The sequence below is a fragment of the Xylocopa sonorina genome, chromosome 13 (genome assembly GCF_050948175.1).
Source record: "Xylocopa sonorina isolate GNS202 chromosome 13, iyXylSono1_principal, whole genome shotgun sequence".
In the NCBI taxonomy this organism is placed as follows: Eukaryota; Metazoa; Arthropoda; class Insecta; order Hymenoptera; family Apidae; genus Xylocopa; species Xylocopa sonorina.
Window position 1 is genome coordinate 1,450,569 of NC_135205.1, and position 18,477 is coordinate 1,469,045.

The 18,477-nt window shown below is 31.0% G+C and overlaps 5 protein-coding genes across 12 annotated transcripts; 2 read left to right on the forward strand and 3 right to left on the reverse strand.

Moving 5' to 3' along the window:
- Positions 1 to 415: 415 nt before the first annotated feature.
- Positions 416 to 5,299, reverse strand: Imd (death domain-containing immune deficiency protein). Of its 6 annotated transcripts, none has more exons than XM_076906468.1 (4): positions 5,279 to 5,299; positions 1,169 to 1,535; positions 742 to 1,070; positions 416 to 652 (listed from the first exon to the last, which is right to left on the reverse strand). In XM_076906468.1, the coding sequence occupies exons 2-4, from the start codon at positions 1,530 to 1,532 to the stop codon at positions 512 to 514; spliced, it is 834 nt and encodes a 277-aa protein (XP_076762583.1). In that variant the 5' UTR covers positions 1,533 to 1,535; positions 5,279 to 5,299; the 3' UTR covers positions 416 to 511. The 6 variants fall into 6 exon arrangements, with proteins under 6 accessions (XP_076762583.1, XP_076762578.1, XP_076762580.1 ...); XM_076906463.1 differs by lacking the exon at positions 5,279 to 5,299 and adding an exon at positions 5,156 to 5,180; XM_076906465.1 differs by lacking the exon at positions 5,279 to 5,299 and adding an exon at positions 5,018 to 5,043.
- Positions 5,300 to 5,873: 574 nt separating this feature from the next.
- On the forward strand, positions 5,874 to 7,207 carry LOC143430303 (uncharacterized). The gene is made up of 4 exons (XM_076906443.1): positions 5,874 to 6,077; positions 6,167 to 6,568; positions 6,630 to 6,814; positions 6,905 to 7,207. Exons 1-4 carry the CDS (start codon positions 5,946 to 5,948, stop codon positions 7,188 to 7,190), a joined length of 1,005 nt encoding a protein of 334 aa, XP_076762558.1. The 5' UTR covers positions 5,874 to 5,945; the 3' UTR covers positions 7,191 to 7,207.
- Positions 7,208 to 9,279: 2,072 nt separating this feature from the next.
- Dnk (deoxynucleoside kinase) lies at positions 9,280 to 10,657 on the reverse strand. The gene is made up of 4 exons (XM_076906084.1): positions 10,578 to 10,657; positions 10,093 to 10,289; positions 9,726 to 9,975; positions 9,280 to 9,645 (listed from the first exon to the last, which is right to left on the reverse strand). Exons 1-4 carry the CDS (start codon positions 10,588 to 10,590, stop codon positions 9,344 to 9,346), a joined length of 762 nt encoding a protein of 253 aa, XP_076762199.1. The 5' UTR covers positions 10,591 to 10,657; the 3' UTR covers positions 9,280 to 9,343.
- A 1,695-nt stretch (positions 10,658 to 12,352) lies between these two features.
- LOC143430399 (protein C1orf43 homolog) lies at positions 12,353 to 16,844 on the forward strand. Of its 3 annotated transcripts, none has more exons than XM_076906655.1 (6): positions 12,353 to 12,526; positions 12,748 to 12,904; positions 12,968 to 13,187; positions 13,298 to 13,572; positions 13,658 to 13,891; positions 13,953 to 16,844. In XM_076906655.1, exons 1-4 carry the CDS (start codon positions 12,368 to 12,370, stop codon positions 13,488 to 13,490), a joined length of 729 nt encoding a protein of 242 aa, XP_076762770.1. In that variant the 5' UTR covers positions 12,353 to 12,367; the 3' UTR covers positions 13,491 to 13,572; positions 13,658 to 13,891; positions 13,953 to 16,844. The 3 variants fall into 3 exon arrangements, with proteins under 3 accessions (XP_076762770.1, XP_076762773.1, XP_076762771.1); XM_076906658.1 differs by having other exon boundaries at positions 16,342 to 16,844; XM_076906656.1 differs by lacking the exon at positions 13,658 to 13,891 and having other exon boundaries at positions 16,342 to 16,844.
- On the reverse strand, positions 13,622 to 18,085 carry LOC143430398 (focadhesin). The gene is made up of 8 exons (XM_076906654.1): positions 17,909 to 18,085; positions 17,764 to 17,832; positions 17,552 to 17,706; positions 17,265 to 17,462; positions 16,703 to 17,151; positions 14,419 to 16,603; positions 14,013 to 14,328; positions 13,622 to 13,884 (listed from the first exon to the last, which is right to left on the reverse strand). The coding sequence occupies exons 1-8, from the start codon at positions 17,960 to 17,962 to the stop codon at positions 13,723 to 13,725; spliced, it is 3,588 nt and encodes a 1,195-aa protein (XP_076762769.1). The 5' UTR covers positions 17,963 to 18,085; the 3' UTR covers positions 13,622 to 13,722.
- Between the last annotated feature and the right edge of the window lie 392 nt (positions 18,086 to 18,477).

Below are 18,477 nucleotides of genomic sequence, written 5' to 3' on the forward strand. Positions count from 1 at the left end.
ATTATCTTCCAAATCAAGTATTCTGTTTTGATTAACTTCCAACATATTAACAAAAATTTTAAGTCTGTTGGGTACCTTTGATCTAAGTTAGAAAGGACTAGGATAACTTTCGTTCTCTTAAAAACGAACTTTTACGTTCATTTTATTATTTTACATTATTATAATTTTCTTTAAGATTAATGTCTTTTGCGGTATACTTAGACTTTAGAATCAAATATTTTATTTTATAACAGAATTTAGTAGAAAATCGCAGTCTTCACAGATATCTACAGAATTATACGTAAAGACTCCAAGCTATTTGTTCGATACTATATATATTGCAATAGTAAATACAAGATAATGATTACAACGCTTACTAACTTTTTACATTAGCTATTGTGATTTCAAAGTACGTTATATATATATAATATTATATTCAAATAACAGAAATATAATAATTTTTTACAGTATAACGTAATCGACTGATATGTTCGAAATGCAGAAGATATACAAATGTCAGAGTTAAAAAATATTATGTTGTATCGCTATATGTAGAGACTAATCGTTCAACACAGTCGTATTCTTTGCACGTCCATAATATATTTATCAATTTACCGATCTCCGCATCTTTCGTGTTAGCTTGTTTCCAGTCCAAAAATAATTGATAAATTACCTATAAAAATATAACCATCAATACGAAAATTTGTAACAATATACATATAAAAAAGGATTATAAAAAAATATAATTATGACTAAATTTACTTCGCTTATGCCTCTATGTCTATAATTTTCTTCAAATTGTTCTATTTGACCATTCGTATAGAACAGTTTTCTAGCAACGTCTCTCCATCCATGTCCGATATGAGTTTTGACAACAAATATATCGTCTAAAGTAATTTCATTGGTGCAAGCACATAAATGTTTTACTTCCATCGGCATTTGTCGAACTTTTGATCGTGTCCATGCTTCCTCCGGCGTTTCAGTATTATTTTTAGCAAATTGGTTAATATTACAAATGTAACTTGTCTTCGAGCCAATTTTCACACCATTTGAATTAATGATATTGTAATTCACAGCGTGCGCCTTTCGTGCTAAAATATAAAAAACAAGTATCTAGTTTACCTCGACGCGAACGAATTCGGATGGGTAGGTTCTTTCAAACTAGCGATCAGGTCGAAATTATATTTACATGAATTCTGTTGTCTGGATTTTGTTTTCGTTTTAACGTTTGGTCTCTTTTGTTCTCTCGCACCATTTGCGGAAGTTGCTGCATCATCCGGATCTTGTTCAGCCGTGGAACAATTAGCAGTTTTTGAAGGTATCGCGTAATTTTCGAAAGACCTTTTTTCTTCCGATAATGTTTTATCATTCGCTTTTACTTGTTGTTCCGGCTCTGTAGTGACAGATTCAGACTTAGTTTTCTCCTTTTCGATATTCACCGCATTCGAATCTAAATTGTGCGTGTATCCGTCGATTGGTATCCGTGGTGGGTCGGGTTTCGCATCGGTTGTTAGCATATGAAGACGGCGAGATAAATTCGAAAGTATTGGCATTTTCTGCAAAGTTTAAACATACACCCACTCACAAAATTAAATATATTCAGTAATTATACAGAAATAGCACCATCTCATCGATTTTGATAGTTTCTGAATAAACATTTAAACAACATAGAAATCAATTTCGAATGACCTTCTCCTATACATACATATAGCAATCGTTTGTAGTTCTAGTTTCCGAGATATTCCAAAAAAATTATTACTATTATATACTACACTTCATTTTACCCGTTCTATAAACACATATCAACGACAAGCAAACAATCTCTATAACGGGTGGAATCTCTTAAACGTTTCAAACGCACAAATCTCACATACGTTTCTTCGATACCAAAATCAGAGGGGTATTATATTTTAGTTGCGAATATTTAATGGTTTCTGAAATATTAATGAAAAGCTTTTAATTATACTAATTCGTAATATACTAGTCAACAGTCTCTATTCTGTAGAATGTTCTATCGAAATGAAAAGCCAACGATATCGTTTCAGCCATTATCTTTTCGTGACCACTCCAAAGCGGTCTCATCTAAAATTGTCACACAAATTAATTTACTTATTATGTTGATAATAATGTCATATTCCGCAACTTTACGTGGGATATCGTATAGATACTGAAATGAATACTGTCACTACCGAAACGTTCATGCAAGCATGCAAGAAACTATTAATTACCGGCAAATAAAATTTTGGATTTGATATCCACTCTCTCTTCTCCGCTACCATAGTTCCCAAGTGTTATCGCCAACCGGGGCCTCTCGGAACTTTATTCCCTTTTCACCCTACGATGAAAAGAACCACATCTCTAAAAAACAATAAGAAACAATAAATCTACCAAAATCATAGCCAAACGGCGATCCTATATCAGATGCTAAATTAAAAAATTTACGAAACAGACATTATGATTGTTGAGGACATAAACAAACAAGTATATTGGTAGTTTCAAAATGCAGAACTTCTTCTCTTCAAGGTGGATGGTACCGAAACCGAATTTGCTCAACAAACCAAACCACAGAAACTATATAAAAAATTTAAAACAATAACTTATAACCAATTATTTCAATACTCGCTACTAAGCAAACCACTATAAAATATTAGAAAACAAAAAGCAGAAATAAAATATGCTCGATACACAGAAGGCTACATTTTTTAAAATAAAAAATTTCAAACCGAATTTACTCGGTTTACGATTGTTGTGGGTTGATAATAATTAATTTCTGTAATAACGTGATCCAATTACAGGTTCAATTCTCAGACAGTTACATGTACAGGGAAAAGTTATGTTTTCGTCAGTTGTCACCCCCCGCCCCTTCGATTGATCGAGTTGCCGACTAGAACAAAAGCAATCAAGTTTGCGAAATAATTCCCTCCGTTTTTTTTATTTAAATAACCCCTGCCGTTTTTCTTACATAATTCTCAAGTTATGGGATTTTTAACATTGATTTCCAGGAGAGTTAAAATTGAAGGCAGAGATCAATTTCTCGACAAGTTTGCGGAAAAAAACTTCACCAATCCGGAGATATACGATATACTTACGAGCAATATGAAGTACGCATGTAGGGTAAATTTTTTCAAAAATGGTGCAACCAATGGAGAAAAAACATTAGTTTTTAATTATTAGATATTTAGCTTTAAATTGATATCAACATCATAAAAATTGGTCCACTGTTTTTTGAATTATTTAACCTAAATTCCAATGAACAAAAAAAAACTAAAATATCCTTTAAGCTGGGTGGAGGGGAGGGCAAACCCAAGCATTGAAATTTAATAAATTAAATGAATTTTCAATGTTAAATTTAAATTTTTTATTTTAATTTAATAAAAACATCGTTTCAACAATTAATAACTAATATGTTTCTTATCACTAAGTGTCATAATTTTTGAAAAAATTTACTTCATGTGCGTACCTGCAGGTAAAACCAATTTAGTTATAAATCAATTACCGCGACATATCATTTTGAAACATTCTGTACATTCGAATATCAGTCAAGTGAAGATTCAGTAATTAAATCTGTTCCAGAAGACATCCTCATCGCGTGTTACAAACTTCATCAACCAGAATAACCAAAGTTTGAATACGAGACTTGATACATTCCGTAACTAACTATAGGCGAAATGATTAGTTGACACGATCTGTTTACTATCTGACATCAATCTGTACTCAGATTATATCGACAGGCTCTTACTCGAAAACGCGAGTTTAACACGGAATGCAAACCTACATACATAGATACATCTGTCTCCAGAATCGATACTAGAGAAATATAGAATCAGATTGCAGTACAATTTTAATCTATGTACCCACTGATTGCGTGATACATGTAATACATAATCTCTTACTTTTTGATATTCGATAAATAGAGAGAGATTTCTCTCTCTCTCTCTCTCTCTCTCTCTCTCTATATATATATATATATATATATATATATATATATATATATATATATATATATATATATATATTATTGAAACACAACAGATTATTGAATGGTAAAAATGTCGGGAATCCTATAACTTTGGTAATTACGTACACATTTCTATTTGCCATGCTGTTCTAATATACGAAGATCAATTCGAAAAGAAAAAATCCTTACCTTATTTTAACACTAATGTCAGAGATTTAACAGAATTTTGTTTGGCCATTTTGTATTTGTTTGCATTCTTTTAGATACGCGATACGATAGAAGAAAGAAAATTTTCTCGCTACTTTTACTTTAAACAAATTTGCAATCTCAGAACTTACGGACACACCATACGTATTAAAAACGTCTAAAATATAAAAAAAGATTAATCAAATTAACCGTTGTTGCACGCGTTATCATCGCTGAAAAGAAAAGAGTAAAAACACACGATAAATTGAAAACAGTTCCTAATGCAGTTGAAAGTAGATACTAACCATACGAACGCGATTTTTAATGACCTCCAGATAATCTGGGTTTTCCGCAAGTGAAACCACAAATGACAATAATCAAGTTGCACACGAAACATAGATGAGCATAGATGTTAGGCAAACTAATTTTTTCATTTAACTATTATTTCTGGTGTTTTTATGATTATACACACGAAACATTTAAACCCCGTGTAAGTTATTCAACGAACTACAGTGAAGAATCTTAGTAAATATTCATTGCCTTCTTCACGAAAGAAGTACTTGTTGCTTACTATAGTAACTGTAAACAATAAAAGCAAACTTCAGAAGTCATGTTTAATATATTATATTAAGCGTAGCTAATTTCTTTTACTAATCGAGTTACACATAATACACACACAAATAGTATACAGTTATTTAGAATAAACTATTTTTATGAATATACACATAAAATTTACAATTTAAACGAACTTGTTGATTCTTAAAGCACTTAAACTAATTTAGTGCTAAAAACATTTAGACAGACTGTCTGTTATCTGTTAATCGTTATTTTTCTTTTGTTTCACTTAAAATTTCTTGACATTAATTACACGCACACATGAGAAACTTGTCTTACCGTTCGTAAAAAATGATACACATTTGTTTCTAACACATGGCAATATTACTCGGAAATAGAAATTGCTCAGCGCGTAAAATGTTATTTTTCGTTATTAACCTTCCAACTGTTGCGACACAATGAGAGTGAGCTTTATACATGCAACAGGCATATCACTGGGATGTGACGTATCATATGTATAGTACATTATTGTACTTACAGTATATCTAAGAAAGGCATATATTTACGTAAAAAGTAAAAAGTAAAAAGTAAAAAGTATACCCTAAACGTATGAATATATTCTATGTAAATTGTGTTCTAGTAAATTGTCAAAAGTCAATAGGAAATTTTGTTTCCTCGTAGTCGTTTTTTTTTTTTTATACGTGTATCTATGATTATGAAAATGGTACAAGTTTAAAATATTGTTTGCAACAATTTCTTCCTAACACATTGAATAATATGTGAAACAATCTTTATTACATCTAATGCTTAGAATGTCTACATAGCTAGACCAAGCTTCAAACAGACAAAGTTAAATAACGTTTAATACAACAGCAGTTAGTTTTACTTAGGTTTACTTTTGTTCTTCAAAATAGAAGTATACATTTTTTATAAATATCAATCGATGTCAAAGTTCCATAATTATAAATAAAGGTTTATAAATAAAGAATGATATGTTCAGAAACAAAATGCATCATATAACGCATCAATCGACTGGAACAAAATTTCATTAGGTAGAATTAATTAATTTTATTCTGTTCGATTCTTTAATGTTTTAATACTATGGTTTGGCCTCAATTGTGTAGCACACCATGTGTGGATATATAACGTTAAGTAAGATATGAAAAACCTTAAAGTTTTATGTATATATATTGTCGCATATGTAGACATTTGAAAGAGCACATTAAAGGCATTTTGTCTGATCATAAATACATGTATTATTAAAAACATGAAGGAGGTTGATATTTTAAGAAATTATACACTGTCTCAGTCTACTATAGAAAAACTAAAAACAATTAAAAAAAAATTAAACCAAGATATTGTTCAAGCTGATCCCTTATGGCAAATTGTAACGAAAAAGGTTTGTATTCTGATCGCTTTTGTACATGTAAGAAGAGAGAATATATCTAAGGTTAATATAATTGTTGAAGTTTGTAATATTTTATTTAGAATGAAGAAAAAACACATGTACACGTAGAAAAAGTTTTAAACGAAACCAATAAAGATTGCAATAATATTTTATTAGAGGCACCAGATCAATTTCATTCGACACAATTTTATTTTACACAATTTGACAACCGTTTAGATGAAAATGTTGAACAGGAGCATTTACTATCAAAATGGGATATCGCAGAATGTATTTTCGAAGGATTAGAATGTTCTAATGGAAAATTAAGTGTAAATCACTTAGAAAATCTAACAGATATAGAACTTTTTGAAGTAGCTTGCAATTTAGAAAAAAGGCTAAGTACGATAGGGACGTACAATTTATGTTGTTCTATGAACAATATGACTTTAGACCAACAAATTAAATATGCACCCATATTCTATAGTCACATAATATTACCCAAGGTAATGTTTAGTTGAATTAACGTGTACAAGTACAGTTAATAATGTTCCAGTATTGTTGCAGATTATTTCTTTAGAGAAGCCTTCCAGATTACTTTTGTCTGCTCTAACAGAATCTACTCAAAAATTTCCAGATGATATTCAGAAATTAATTTTTATTCCGCTTTTGAATGTTGATTTAAAAGATACAACACTTGTAGATGCCATAGTAAATACTCTTGAACCTCAAAGACATAGTGTTCTCATTACGTAGGTATTATATAGTTCTATTATTATTATTATCGATTAAATGTTAAAGGGACTCGAGACGTACAAGATAAACTTACATCATATTTATAGGGAATACTTGTCAAATGTGGTAGAACTTAAGTCATGGCACCTTTCTTTTTTGAATACTTTAGTCGCTACTGAAGCAGATATCATTATAAGTGATACACTTATACGATTATTATTTGAAAAAGCAGTCGATTTTGCCAAAGACAAAAATTTTGGAAAGCTTGTATTATCGTTTGTGAAAACGAATATTAAGTTTTCAGAAGAGCAAAAACATTTACTATGGGAAATAGTTAATATTCATGAAACATTGTTTAAAAGACCTATAGAAAAGATACTAAAAGCTGTGTAACATGTGTAAACGTTGCATACAAACAACGCTAGACACTAAAAATTAATTTTGTATATGCAGTTACTCATATTAACATATAATTTTTTACTTTTTATATTACAATATGGTATGTAAATGCTAAAAATTAAAAAAGAAAATATCAGCTTCTGATATATTGTTATATTTAAAGATTAAATGTAAGAATGAAGAAAAATTTGATGTCTTTTAAACATAGAGAGTACAATTCAAACAATGATAATAAAGTTACGTCAATACTACAAAGTTTGCTTGCGTATTTCTTTAAAGTTAACTTGTTGATAAATATTATTGATTACATTGGAATATGTGACTAAAAAGAAAAATTATTGGTCACTTAAGTATTATTGATTGCACTAGTATTTGTATCTGTAATTTCTTTGTATTTTCTTGTAATATGAAATAGAATAAATCACGCTTATGTGTTACACACAGGTGTTTTAAAAAGGAATGTGAATAAATTTAATTTTTAACCTGACAGATAACGAAAATATAAACAGAGGAAAATCTTACATATTTCTATAAGTATTCGTAAATTTGTTTTTTAATTAAAAATCCAGGCTCTGATATATTTAGTATCATGTATTTAGTATTATATTTAGTAACATATATACCTACATTATCAGTTTTTTAAATTTAGTTTTCCCTATTTTTGTACTAAACTTAATGGATTTGAAGATAATATTTTCATATCATTTGTGATTTTTCCATAAACTTTCTTTTTGAAACAGTTTACGCTTTAAAATTTAGGCACATACAATTGAATAAAGGTGCACAGTTTTCATTTTCTTGGAATAAGGCATGGGTTCATCTAACTTTCAATAGCAGCTGCTGCGCTGCTAGATTGTCGTCTACATATGTAAAGTGTGTGCAATTTAAAGGTTTTAAACAGCACTTCCTTTTCTAAATATATCTCTGTATCAATAATTTGATGAGTATAATGTTATTTAACTTGCATTAAATTGCAACTGACTTATATTAGAAGACATCATTTATATAATGATAAGAACAAAGAATGACCAACGATTCTTATTAATAGAGAACTTGTATTCTTTTATTTATTTAACTCGATCTTCATGTTTTTTATAAGGCCTTTAATTAAAAAATGATTAAATATTTTGCAAAAATATATTAATGTATTTACTTTTTTCATTCTATACAAATGGTAAAATATTTTTTTAAACCAAAATGTAGTTTTTCTATTTTAAATGATGCTTACTGTCTACAAAAAAATCAAATAAATTGTACTTTTACAACTTAACCGTCGTTCTCATATGTAAAATTAATACTAATCTTGAAAATATTATATATAATTTTCAGCGCATATCATATAACTGTATTGTACATTATATAATATCTTACATATGATGTAACGGTAATTCCTGGAGTGCAGGCATAAAAAAATACACTTCCAAAACAATACATACATACATTAATTATTATTGTATCTTCGAAAATGCTCTGTGCAGCTAATACGCTAGTTAATATATATGTAAATGCAATGATATGCACAATTACAAACAAAATACTACACAGGTAACATTATGCGACTGTGCTGGGAATTAAATTATTTCTATACAAATTGGAAGTGTACATATACAAAGAAAAATTATACATACACTCAATATTGGCTATAGACTGTCTTTTTTTTTTTTTACACAGTTTTACTCTAACAAACTCAAAAAATTCCCTCTATTATTTTTTTACACGGTTTTTTAATTTAGAATTCTAAGAGTTCTAGTACCACCTTCATTTCACCTCAGAATCAAAAACATATGCGTTTGTTATCAAATAAATATAAAAAAAATTGTATGTATACAAATTAAAAATGTTAATAAATTAAATTTTTTATACATTTGAATTACGATAAAAACACAAATTCGATTTTTTTTAGGCATTTCCTCAATTTTTTTAAAAAGTTAGAAACATATCCCAGATTTTTGTATGGATTTCAAGTCTTTTTTTTACACAGTTTTCTCTGGAACGTATCTACCATGTAAAAACAGCATCGAGTATACAAGGAAAGACACGTGACAAAATGAATATAAATAATTCAAATTGTGCCAGACATTAGTTATTAGAGAAATTTTATCTTAGTCGATGGGGTAGTATTTATTCATTTGAAAGCCCACTTTAAGTTATGACGAAGGGCGTGTTAATGTATGACCAGTAACATTTTTTGCTTTGTTTTGCCTCTCCATTTTGTTACTAAATATCAGATCCTTACAATTCTGAAACTCTGCAATCATCCCTTCTAGACTTTTGTTTCCATCTAGTACTAAAACTGGTGCTGGTATAGTGAATAACGTCTGATGATAAAGCCACTCGTCGTGAATATTGTGAATTTGCTTTAAATACTCTAATGAGACAGCATTTTCTTCCTTCCTGGCCCTTGTCTTCATTCTATGATATACGATATCTGGCGATGTTCTTAAATACACTATTGTAGTTAAACACAAAAATAATAGTTAGTGATATAATAATAATATTTTTGCTTTGTATATATGTAAAATAATATACCTATTAAATCTGTTTCAATATTTGCATTCTGTACACACCAATCATACCAATCTTCTAAAACAATGACCTCTATATCTTGTAATTGTTTAGTGCGTTTCATGTTTTCTATAAAACACCTTGCGCTAAATACTGATCTTTCCATAATTTTGTAAGGCATTGGAGATTTATAGGTATGGAGCTGTAGCATCGTTAACTGTACATATGATTGAAATAAGAAACTGTAACGCACGGGATCCGTGTACATAAGTTCCTAAATAATTTTAACAGATATTTATTAGTATTATCCATATATGTTTAAGGATATAAATAATATACATTAAGATTATAAAATTATATCGATAACTTTAATATCAAAGTGTCTCCTTACCAATAAATTTGTTCCAGCTACATTCCGCCAAAGTTCTACCGGTTCTTGCAGAACCGTTGTATTATTAAATTGTTTAAAATGGCTTAAAAATGTTGTTTTACCACTTCCTATGTTTCCTTCTATACATACTGTAAATGGTCTATTAAATATTTTGCAGGCAGTAGGAGTCATTTTTAACAGTGCAACCGAAGTTTTAGCTTAAAAAAGATATAGGAATTATTTCTTTTAACAGAAACAACTTTTGTCTTTTAAATTTTTTACACACAGTATTTATTGAAAACTATAATATCTATACATAACACATATCGGTACACTTGTTACGCATTGAACTCGCATTTGGTGCAATTCCCGCGCAAAATTTTTTATGAGAATCTTTGATTGGTTGACCGTTTTAGAGAGGGGATAAAAGTATTAAACAAACGCGTCACCACTTATCATTTCCTACATCATATTCGATATATAGCATTTGTAAAATTTAAACTCACCTATGCAATTCATGGTTGCCTAATTTTTTTTTTATGAAGTAACGTTTATATTATAGAAAAAGCCAAGGTTTCTGACTGATTTTTACTTTGCCAGTAATTTTATTGCTAATCATTGAAATTCTGCAATTATATATATATATATATATATATATATATATATATATATATATATATATATACGTATACAGCATAAATGGTACATAATTAAGATAATATATAATCTATATGTACAGACGATGTTAATGATTCTGATAATGTTGATGATTCTGTAGCATACAACTATTCGAACACAAGAATGAAATGAATATCCAATGTAATGTGTGCATAATTATATATATATTAAGTATAACTTTAGTTTAACTGTAAATTCTAGACGACACTAGAACAACAGTTGACAGAACTATATACATTTACGTTGACGAGTAGTCTTTATAGGCTACTTTCTTTAACACGATTAAAAGTTACCTTACACGGATAATTTATATGAATAGAAGTCATGTGTGATCTGGAACAATATGCAACAATGGTAGAGGGAAAAAAATTTTTTTAGTTAACTAGTCAATCGGATTGTCTAAGATTAACATTGAAACCGGTATTTTTCGCTTACCAGTCGCTACTTCAATCAATGAAACTATTCAAGATCAACCGACGACTTTGGTTTTTCTCGTCTAAATATGTAAACATACAAAAAGAATACGAAACTTATACCTTACAGCAAGACCGGCAAGTATAGAGGACTCCCACGAGTCTATTACCCCTTCTGGCGTTCTTTCGCGTAGCGACTCTTCGCATTGTCCTGCTATTAGATTGGTTGCATTATGTTAATAGTGAACGGTGTTGCACAATATTGTTATACCAAGTTTTATCGATTTTTGCGCGACTTGTGTGACACTAACACATGCTCAGCTTAGCGGAGTCCTGACTGGCAAGCGGGACGCGGTGAGACGTGTTTGTAAATAATGTTCCGTGTTATGTGCTTTGATATAACAAAAGGTAATAGTAACATTTGAACAATGTTAACAAAATGATGCATCAAGTATGTGACTTTAAATATGTATCGTAAAATTGGTAATAAATGAACAGAAGAGGTGGCGATGCGCATACGCAAACGATTCCCCGCGAGAATATAAATAAGTGGTGTGTCACACCAAGAGAGCGTCTTTCTGGTGAACTAGTCTCGCTTGAATGAGACCGTTCCGTGTTTGAGCTTTAATCAGCTCCTATTGTTTATTGAGTTGAGCGTAAAAATATAGTATTTGCGATTATAAGAGGTCAGATTGAATTAAGTAATTAATAAGCGTTTGTTGTAATCATCGATAGTTCGTGTTCGATAGTTGTAAGTTTTTAGGATAAATCGTTATACAATTTTTACAGAGAAACACACACACGAGCCTATCCTCCTTTTTTTAATTATACGAGCCGCTCTTCCACTGTTTGAACGCAATTAATGTACTGTAATAATAACTATGTAAATATAATTTTTACTTGACCCGTTAGATGCGTACGACTTTATAGAAATATATCATTCTTTTGGTTTTACCTATTCCTATAGTTGGATTGAATATAATTCCTAAATTCTCCGCTTTGAAGTGTAAAGGGTAAGAAGAAAATCTGTTTTCCTTTTTCCAACAATCGGTAATTCAGAACATGCGACACAAAGTCCCATAAGATGAGTTGTCTATTCGTACACCTTGTCGATGCCGCAAACTGTTTTCCACTCCGATGTAACGCCCACTTCCGCCAGAGGACCTACCGAACAGCGATACTACGTATAATGATATTATGAAAACATGACGGAAGAACTTTCTGGTGTAGCGATAGTAATATTTATAGCAGCTGGAGTATTAACAATATTGTTATTGTTTATATTTGCGAAACGACAAATTATGAGATTCGCGTTACGATCTCGGCGTGGTCCACACATCCCTATCGGACATGATGCACGAAAGGTACGTAGAGTTATGGAGGTTAAGTTAATTTTACATAAATATGTATGTATCATTGTAAATGAAAAAAAAAATGTTGCAATTATAGTATGCAATTATTAGTAACCTTGAACGTTATATATATATATATATATATATATATATATATATATATATATATATATGTATATGTATATACACATATATACACACACATATTTATAAATATATTTTCAATCATTTAGTCCCTGAAGAAGGAGATTGAGAGACGAATAGAAGTAATACCAAGAATTCAGTACGAGCCACAACTTATCAGTAAGACAAGACTTATTTTAACATCTCAATGTCAAATACCACCACATTATTATAGATTGAAAGCAGTGGATGATATTAAAATTTTGGGTAATTATATTTATAAATTCAAACATTGAATTATAAACTGATCTTCGTTATATCTTTCCGTAGAAGCGGAGATCACCAAATATGACAGTTGTTTAAAGAGACATCCGTCTGAGAATTTACGAGCATATTTACTCTCTACGTTAGCTACTCCATTAAATGGAAGCGGGCAACGGTTAATTCATCAATTTTGCGATCTATATGAACATGCACGTCACGATCCAACTGAATTTGGAGATGAAGAGTACCAAGTATATACTCGCCTATTTCTTAAATTAATGGATGCGTTAGTATCATACGTCCTTGTAAAATGAAAAAAAACATTTTTTTTTTAACATACTATACTTCAATATGGTAGAGTGAATGATTGAGTTTTGCTCTTAAATATCTCCGCAGGGCTCGTTTATTAAAATCATATCCGAGCAGTAGAAAGTCAAGTCCAAGCCGTACACCTATAAAGAAAAACGTTGAAACAAAACGGAATATATTAGAACCAAAGATGAAATTACCCGAAGATCAAGTTTTGACTGGGTCACGCCCGAATACATTAACAGTAATGATGTTGGATAACAGTGAAACATCAGTTTAGCATTATGAAATTCGTCACATACAGCACATGTGACGAGATGCTTGTTTGTAACTGCCTGTTTTCATGCCATATGGAATTACACGTAAGTGAAATAGATTTTTCTAGTTTTACCAGACAGTATTCCGCAAACGTGCCTTTGCTTTTAATGTCATTTATTAAACTTTCAGTTGTTAAGTACGAGCACACTTGTTGCGACAAAAGTTGTTTCTATCTACATAACATGTACAGCTTGTCATGTACAGCAACCGTTACTATCCGTCTGAATTGATAGATACTTAATCCAAACATCTTTATAATGTGGATTATGCCTTAAACAAATTAACGATCGATGAAACGTGGATTTATACTCAGTAGAAATAGCACTTGTTCTCATGTAATTTAACCATTCCATCACCTGAAAGGTATAACATTTTTAAGAGGCTGTTAATTTTCGAATAACAAGTTATGTGACCCTTATTATAGGGCGAAATGTTGAATCACTATTTTGAATCATATGCTACGGATAAAAGTAATTACAAATACCTGTGGAATTGCGTGTTTCAAATCTCCTCTATCAGAAATAATTGCTAGAGCTTGAGGAAATAATTGTGTTCTAATATCTTGGGATTCCACCATTAACTTTTGTTTCATTAACATGGAATCAACGCCAGACAAACTGACAACAGAGATAAATAAAACGTCAAAATAGAATAGTATTTTGTCATTATGGCTTGATGACGATTCCATTAAAAGTCCTTGGATCTGAGTCATGAGCTCCAAAATCCAGTTCGAACTCATATTCTTCAATTGCATTTCTGTCAGCACTTTTTGCATTATTTGCAAAAAATACGTTTGCACGCTTTAATAAAAATATAAGGAAGACATGGTTATTTGGGTATGAACGTATCAGGATATTAATTGTATCACTGATATGGATCAAAGGTTTCACCTGGACGTAGAGACGGCAGTTTCATCGATAATCTCGTTCAACCATGTTAAAGGAGACTCGGAAGTAGGTTTCTTTAGAACTAATTCGGCTCGGATCGTAATCGCATTTTTTAATTTATCAGCAGTTATGTCCCACCATACTTTAGGAGATGTCATTCTTTCCAAGTGCTTCGTTGATAATTCCACGGCTGCTATGAAGTATGAATGAAAATGATCACACGTTAAATCTATTCTATCCAAAAGTTTATCCAGTATAGTAGAGAGTAGCGTAGAATTGGCATGACATATTTCTTGATTTTTTAATGCCTGTGCGTACGAGCACATGATACAATTAAACAACTGTATCGAATCTTTATTATCGACGTTTATTTTACCCATAACGTATTCTAACGTAGTCTCTAGGAATGGCTTGATAATATTTGGTTGTACAGCTTGACACAAGTCTTCAAGATTCGAATACAAGACGGTGTGTTCGTTGTTTTCCCAAAAGAAATTCGTATCGTTTATAGATTTATATTTTAACAAATAATCCTCTATGAAAGACTTGGCAGATAAAGATATGCTCGCGTGATGACATGCGATCGAAAGAGTGTATCGTTTCGCTTCAGCCGATAAGTCGATAGTATCTTTGAGAAAATTCCAATTTATATTTGGCAATGGTTTCGGATACTTTTGTGCAAATATTCGTAAGCACTCTGTAATGATACGTTGTTTGTTCGGATCGGATTTATCAGATTTTCTTAGATATTCACCAACTGCTCTGATTACGCATTTTTCCGGTAAATATTTAAAATTCTGCGGTTCCCCTTGTGGCCAGACATAAATGCCAGATCGAAAGCTGCTTACTTCTTCAGTCACAAATGAAATTAAAAGATTTCCGGCCGACGATAAAGCTATTTTATTAATATTTTCAAGCACTTGTATCCAACAGGTTCCAGGTATGTATGGGAATAAGTCCTCCAAGTTTGTAGCTGTATCGATTGACTTTTTCGCGTGTACTGCCGGCAACACGATACTACGTTTAAATCTTTCTGGCAATGTTTTCAACGTAAGTTGTTCCAAATGATACGAAGACAGAGCTTTAAACGCAGCGTCGATTACTTTTATATCGTCGCTCGTGGCGTACTTCCACAGTTTCGAGATTATATTATCGATCAATTGATCGTATTCTTCAAGGTATCCAGTGGGTGGATAAGATGTAACATCGGCAAATAACTGGCAAAGGCTTTCCAAAACAATAGTACGTTTTTCCTTCTCCATTTTCGGGGCTAGCACTCTCCACGTTGAACAAATGTCTATAGTAGATGCTTTGCAAAGGGCAGAGATACAACAAAGTGCAAGCGCGCTCGCAGTTCCGCCGTTTGTATCTGTCGAACGATTTAATATCTGTGATAACAATGGTACCAGCATCTCACCGTGTTCAGGACAATTTTCACAAATGTATTTCATAGCTCTTGCACAGGTTGCGTCCGAATACCAGGAGGAATCATTTTTCATTAAACGAATTATCGCAGTGGAAATAAACCTGTAACATCTTTGTTCTCTCCTCAATGCTTTTAAGTATAGTTCAATTGTAAAGTATTTCAGTCGCTTTTCACCGCTTAATAGCGTATTCAGTGTATATGTAATAATTGGAACATTTTCTTTCGTAATCGCAAGCTCCGGTATAACCAGTAGTAAATATTTCAATTCCGTAGCGGTTTTACATTTCGTTAATTTATGTAATATCAACGGCAGTACGTGTGATGCAAAACTTTTGTTTTCTCTGCTAGCATCAATTAGTATGTTGCAACATAATTCGATTGTGTACGGTTCATTTTCGTTTAAAAGCAAGCCAGCTATCAGCAATTTACATTTATCTTTTAAGTAGATCGATACATGGGACATGTTCTGTAGCCATAATAAAATGTCACTTGATTTCCAGATACTCAAGCAATGTACAAGTTCCGTATAAAGTTGAACATAGGGATCGGATTGAGCAAACACTGTAAAAAGTCTGCTTGAGAATATCGTTTCATTGTCATCCGTACGTTTCGTTCCGACAAAGATTCCATTCGCTAAATCTCTAGCCATGTTTAATGCATCGGAACATAACACTGAGGGGTATGCCATCCATTTCAAGATAGATGCTCTCAATACATTCATAAATATATCACTGCAAGACATTTTCTTTCCTATCATTATACCTGTGTATAGTTATTGTAATATATATTGACAAGTATTTAGAAAACTCAGTCTAAATATTAATTGTAAATTGTTACTATATTTAAAATACGCATACTTACATATCTGCAAGATGCTATATAAATAAATAGGTGGGCATAAAACAACTACTTCAGCCATTAATGTTAACATAAGATTTCCTATACGCTTGTCACAACGATCTATTGTAACAAGTAAAATATTAAAATTTGATCTTGGATCAGATCCTTGTTTTAGTAATTGTATAATCAAGGATGCAATCATTGGCAGTAAAGCTGTACAGTATTCATTATTTCCTTCGATCAAAGCTTTTTCTGTAAGCTCTAATATCCTGTAATTTGTATTAATACAGGCGTGTTTTTCCGCTGTACATGACCAAAGTAAAATTTCCGTTTGCACGCATGTACTGTGCTTAGATTTAATCAACAATTGCCAAATTTGTTGCATACAACAATCAACTGAATTCAAAGAAGGATTGCATAAAATATATAAAAATACAGCTCGCAACATTTTCACACCATTTTCTTTAACTCTAAAATATTAAAATATTTCATATATATTTGCTTACATATAAGGATATGTATCATACATAAAATATATACATAGAACGTACTTCAAATAAATAAATATTTAGATACTACGTACCGAGGATCATGGTGATTCATAATAAATGTCATTTCATTTAATATAGTTTGCCAGCTATATTTGTCCTGATTTAAGATGACTATGAAAGGATGCTGCGGTGCATGTAGCGTGAACGAATATATAGTATTATCTTTTGTACTAGATTGTAAGTCTAATATTAGCAAACGACTTATGGTCATAGCGGTAACCATATGATTCCTGAAATGTATACATGACGTATATATATATGTAATACCTTAGAAGAGACAAAATGTAAAAGGTATCAGTAATCAAATTTATTTACGTACTTCATAGTGGAAATACTTGACGTGAAAGTAGATAACGCCTCGTTAATGTCCCATAATCCATTCTCAGCTAAAGCAATTAGAGCTTGACAAACAGACATGCTAACCGTGACATCCATACTATCCACTTTTGTTAGTAGTAACTTAAACTCGGCTATCTATTTAAACCAGCAATACTAATCATAAGTAAATCAAACAAATAAAAACTGTGTTACCTTTGATATATGATCTGTTTGTCGATCGCATTTCTTTTTCTTAATGGATTCGAACAGCTTCGATATTGCCTATAGAAAAAAATATATCGGAGAAGTATTTTAACAAAAATAAATACGATCGAACAGAAAAGAACTAGCAACTTACATGTGATATTAAGACAGAATTATTTGATTGTAATTTATATTCTATTTCATCCATATTGTAAAAGCAGTACCTTCAAATCTATTTTTATTATTTACATTTATATATGCATGCGTATGTATGCGTATAGAACAGTCGAACGTGTTTTCGGCTTTAAACAGTATTTACAACTGTATTTCTTTTTTTTACGTATATGACGCTACTATTAAACTGTCGTTAAATGTAAATTGTTGATAATAAATCTTGTTACGGCCTTACAAATCAACATATTTAAGTTATAACCTCGCGTTCTCTTGAATCTGCGTATGTACTTATTCGCGGCAATATAACGTATTACAGTGCCGGAACAAGAGATGACCATACGAAAAATATATGTTCACAGAAATTTAAAAAAATAGTTACGATTATTTATTATACGTAAACAGACTTAGAGTATAGATAGGGATGTTCGATTCGGAATCAGTTATTCAGAAGATCAATTTACTAATATTAATTAAACTAATAGTCGATCTTTTAAATCGATTTTCTGGTGTTTGATTTTTTTTGAGAATCGATTTTTTCCTATAAAAATT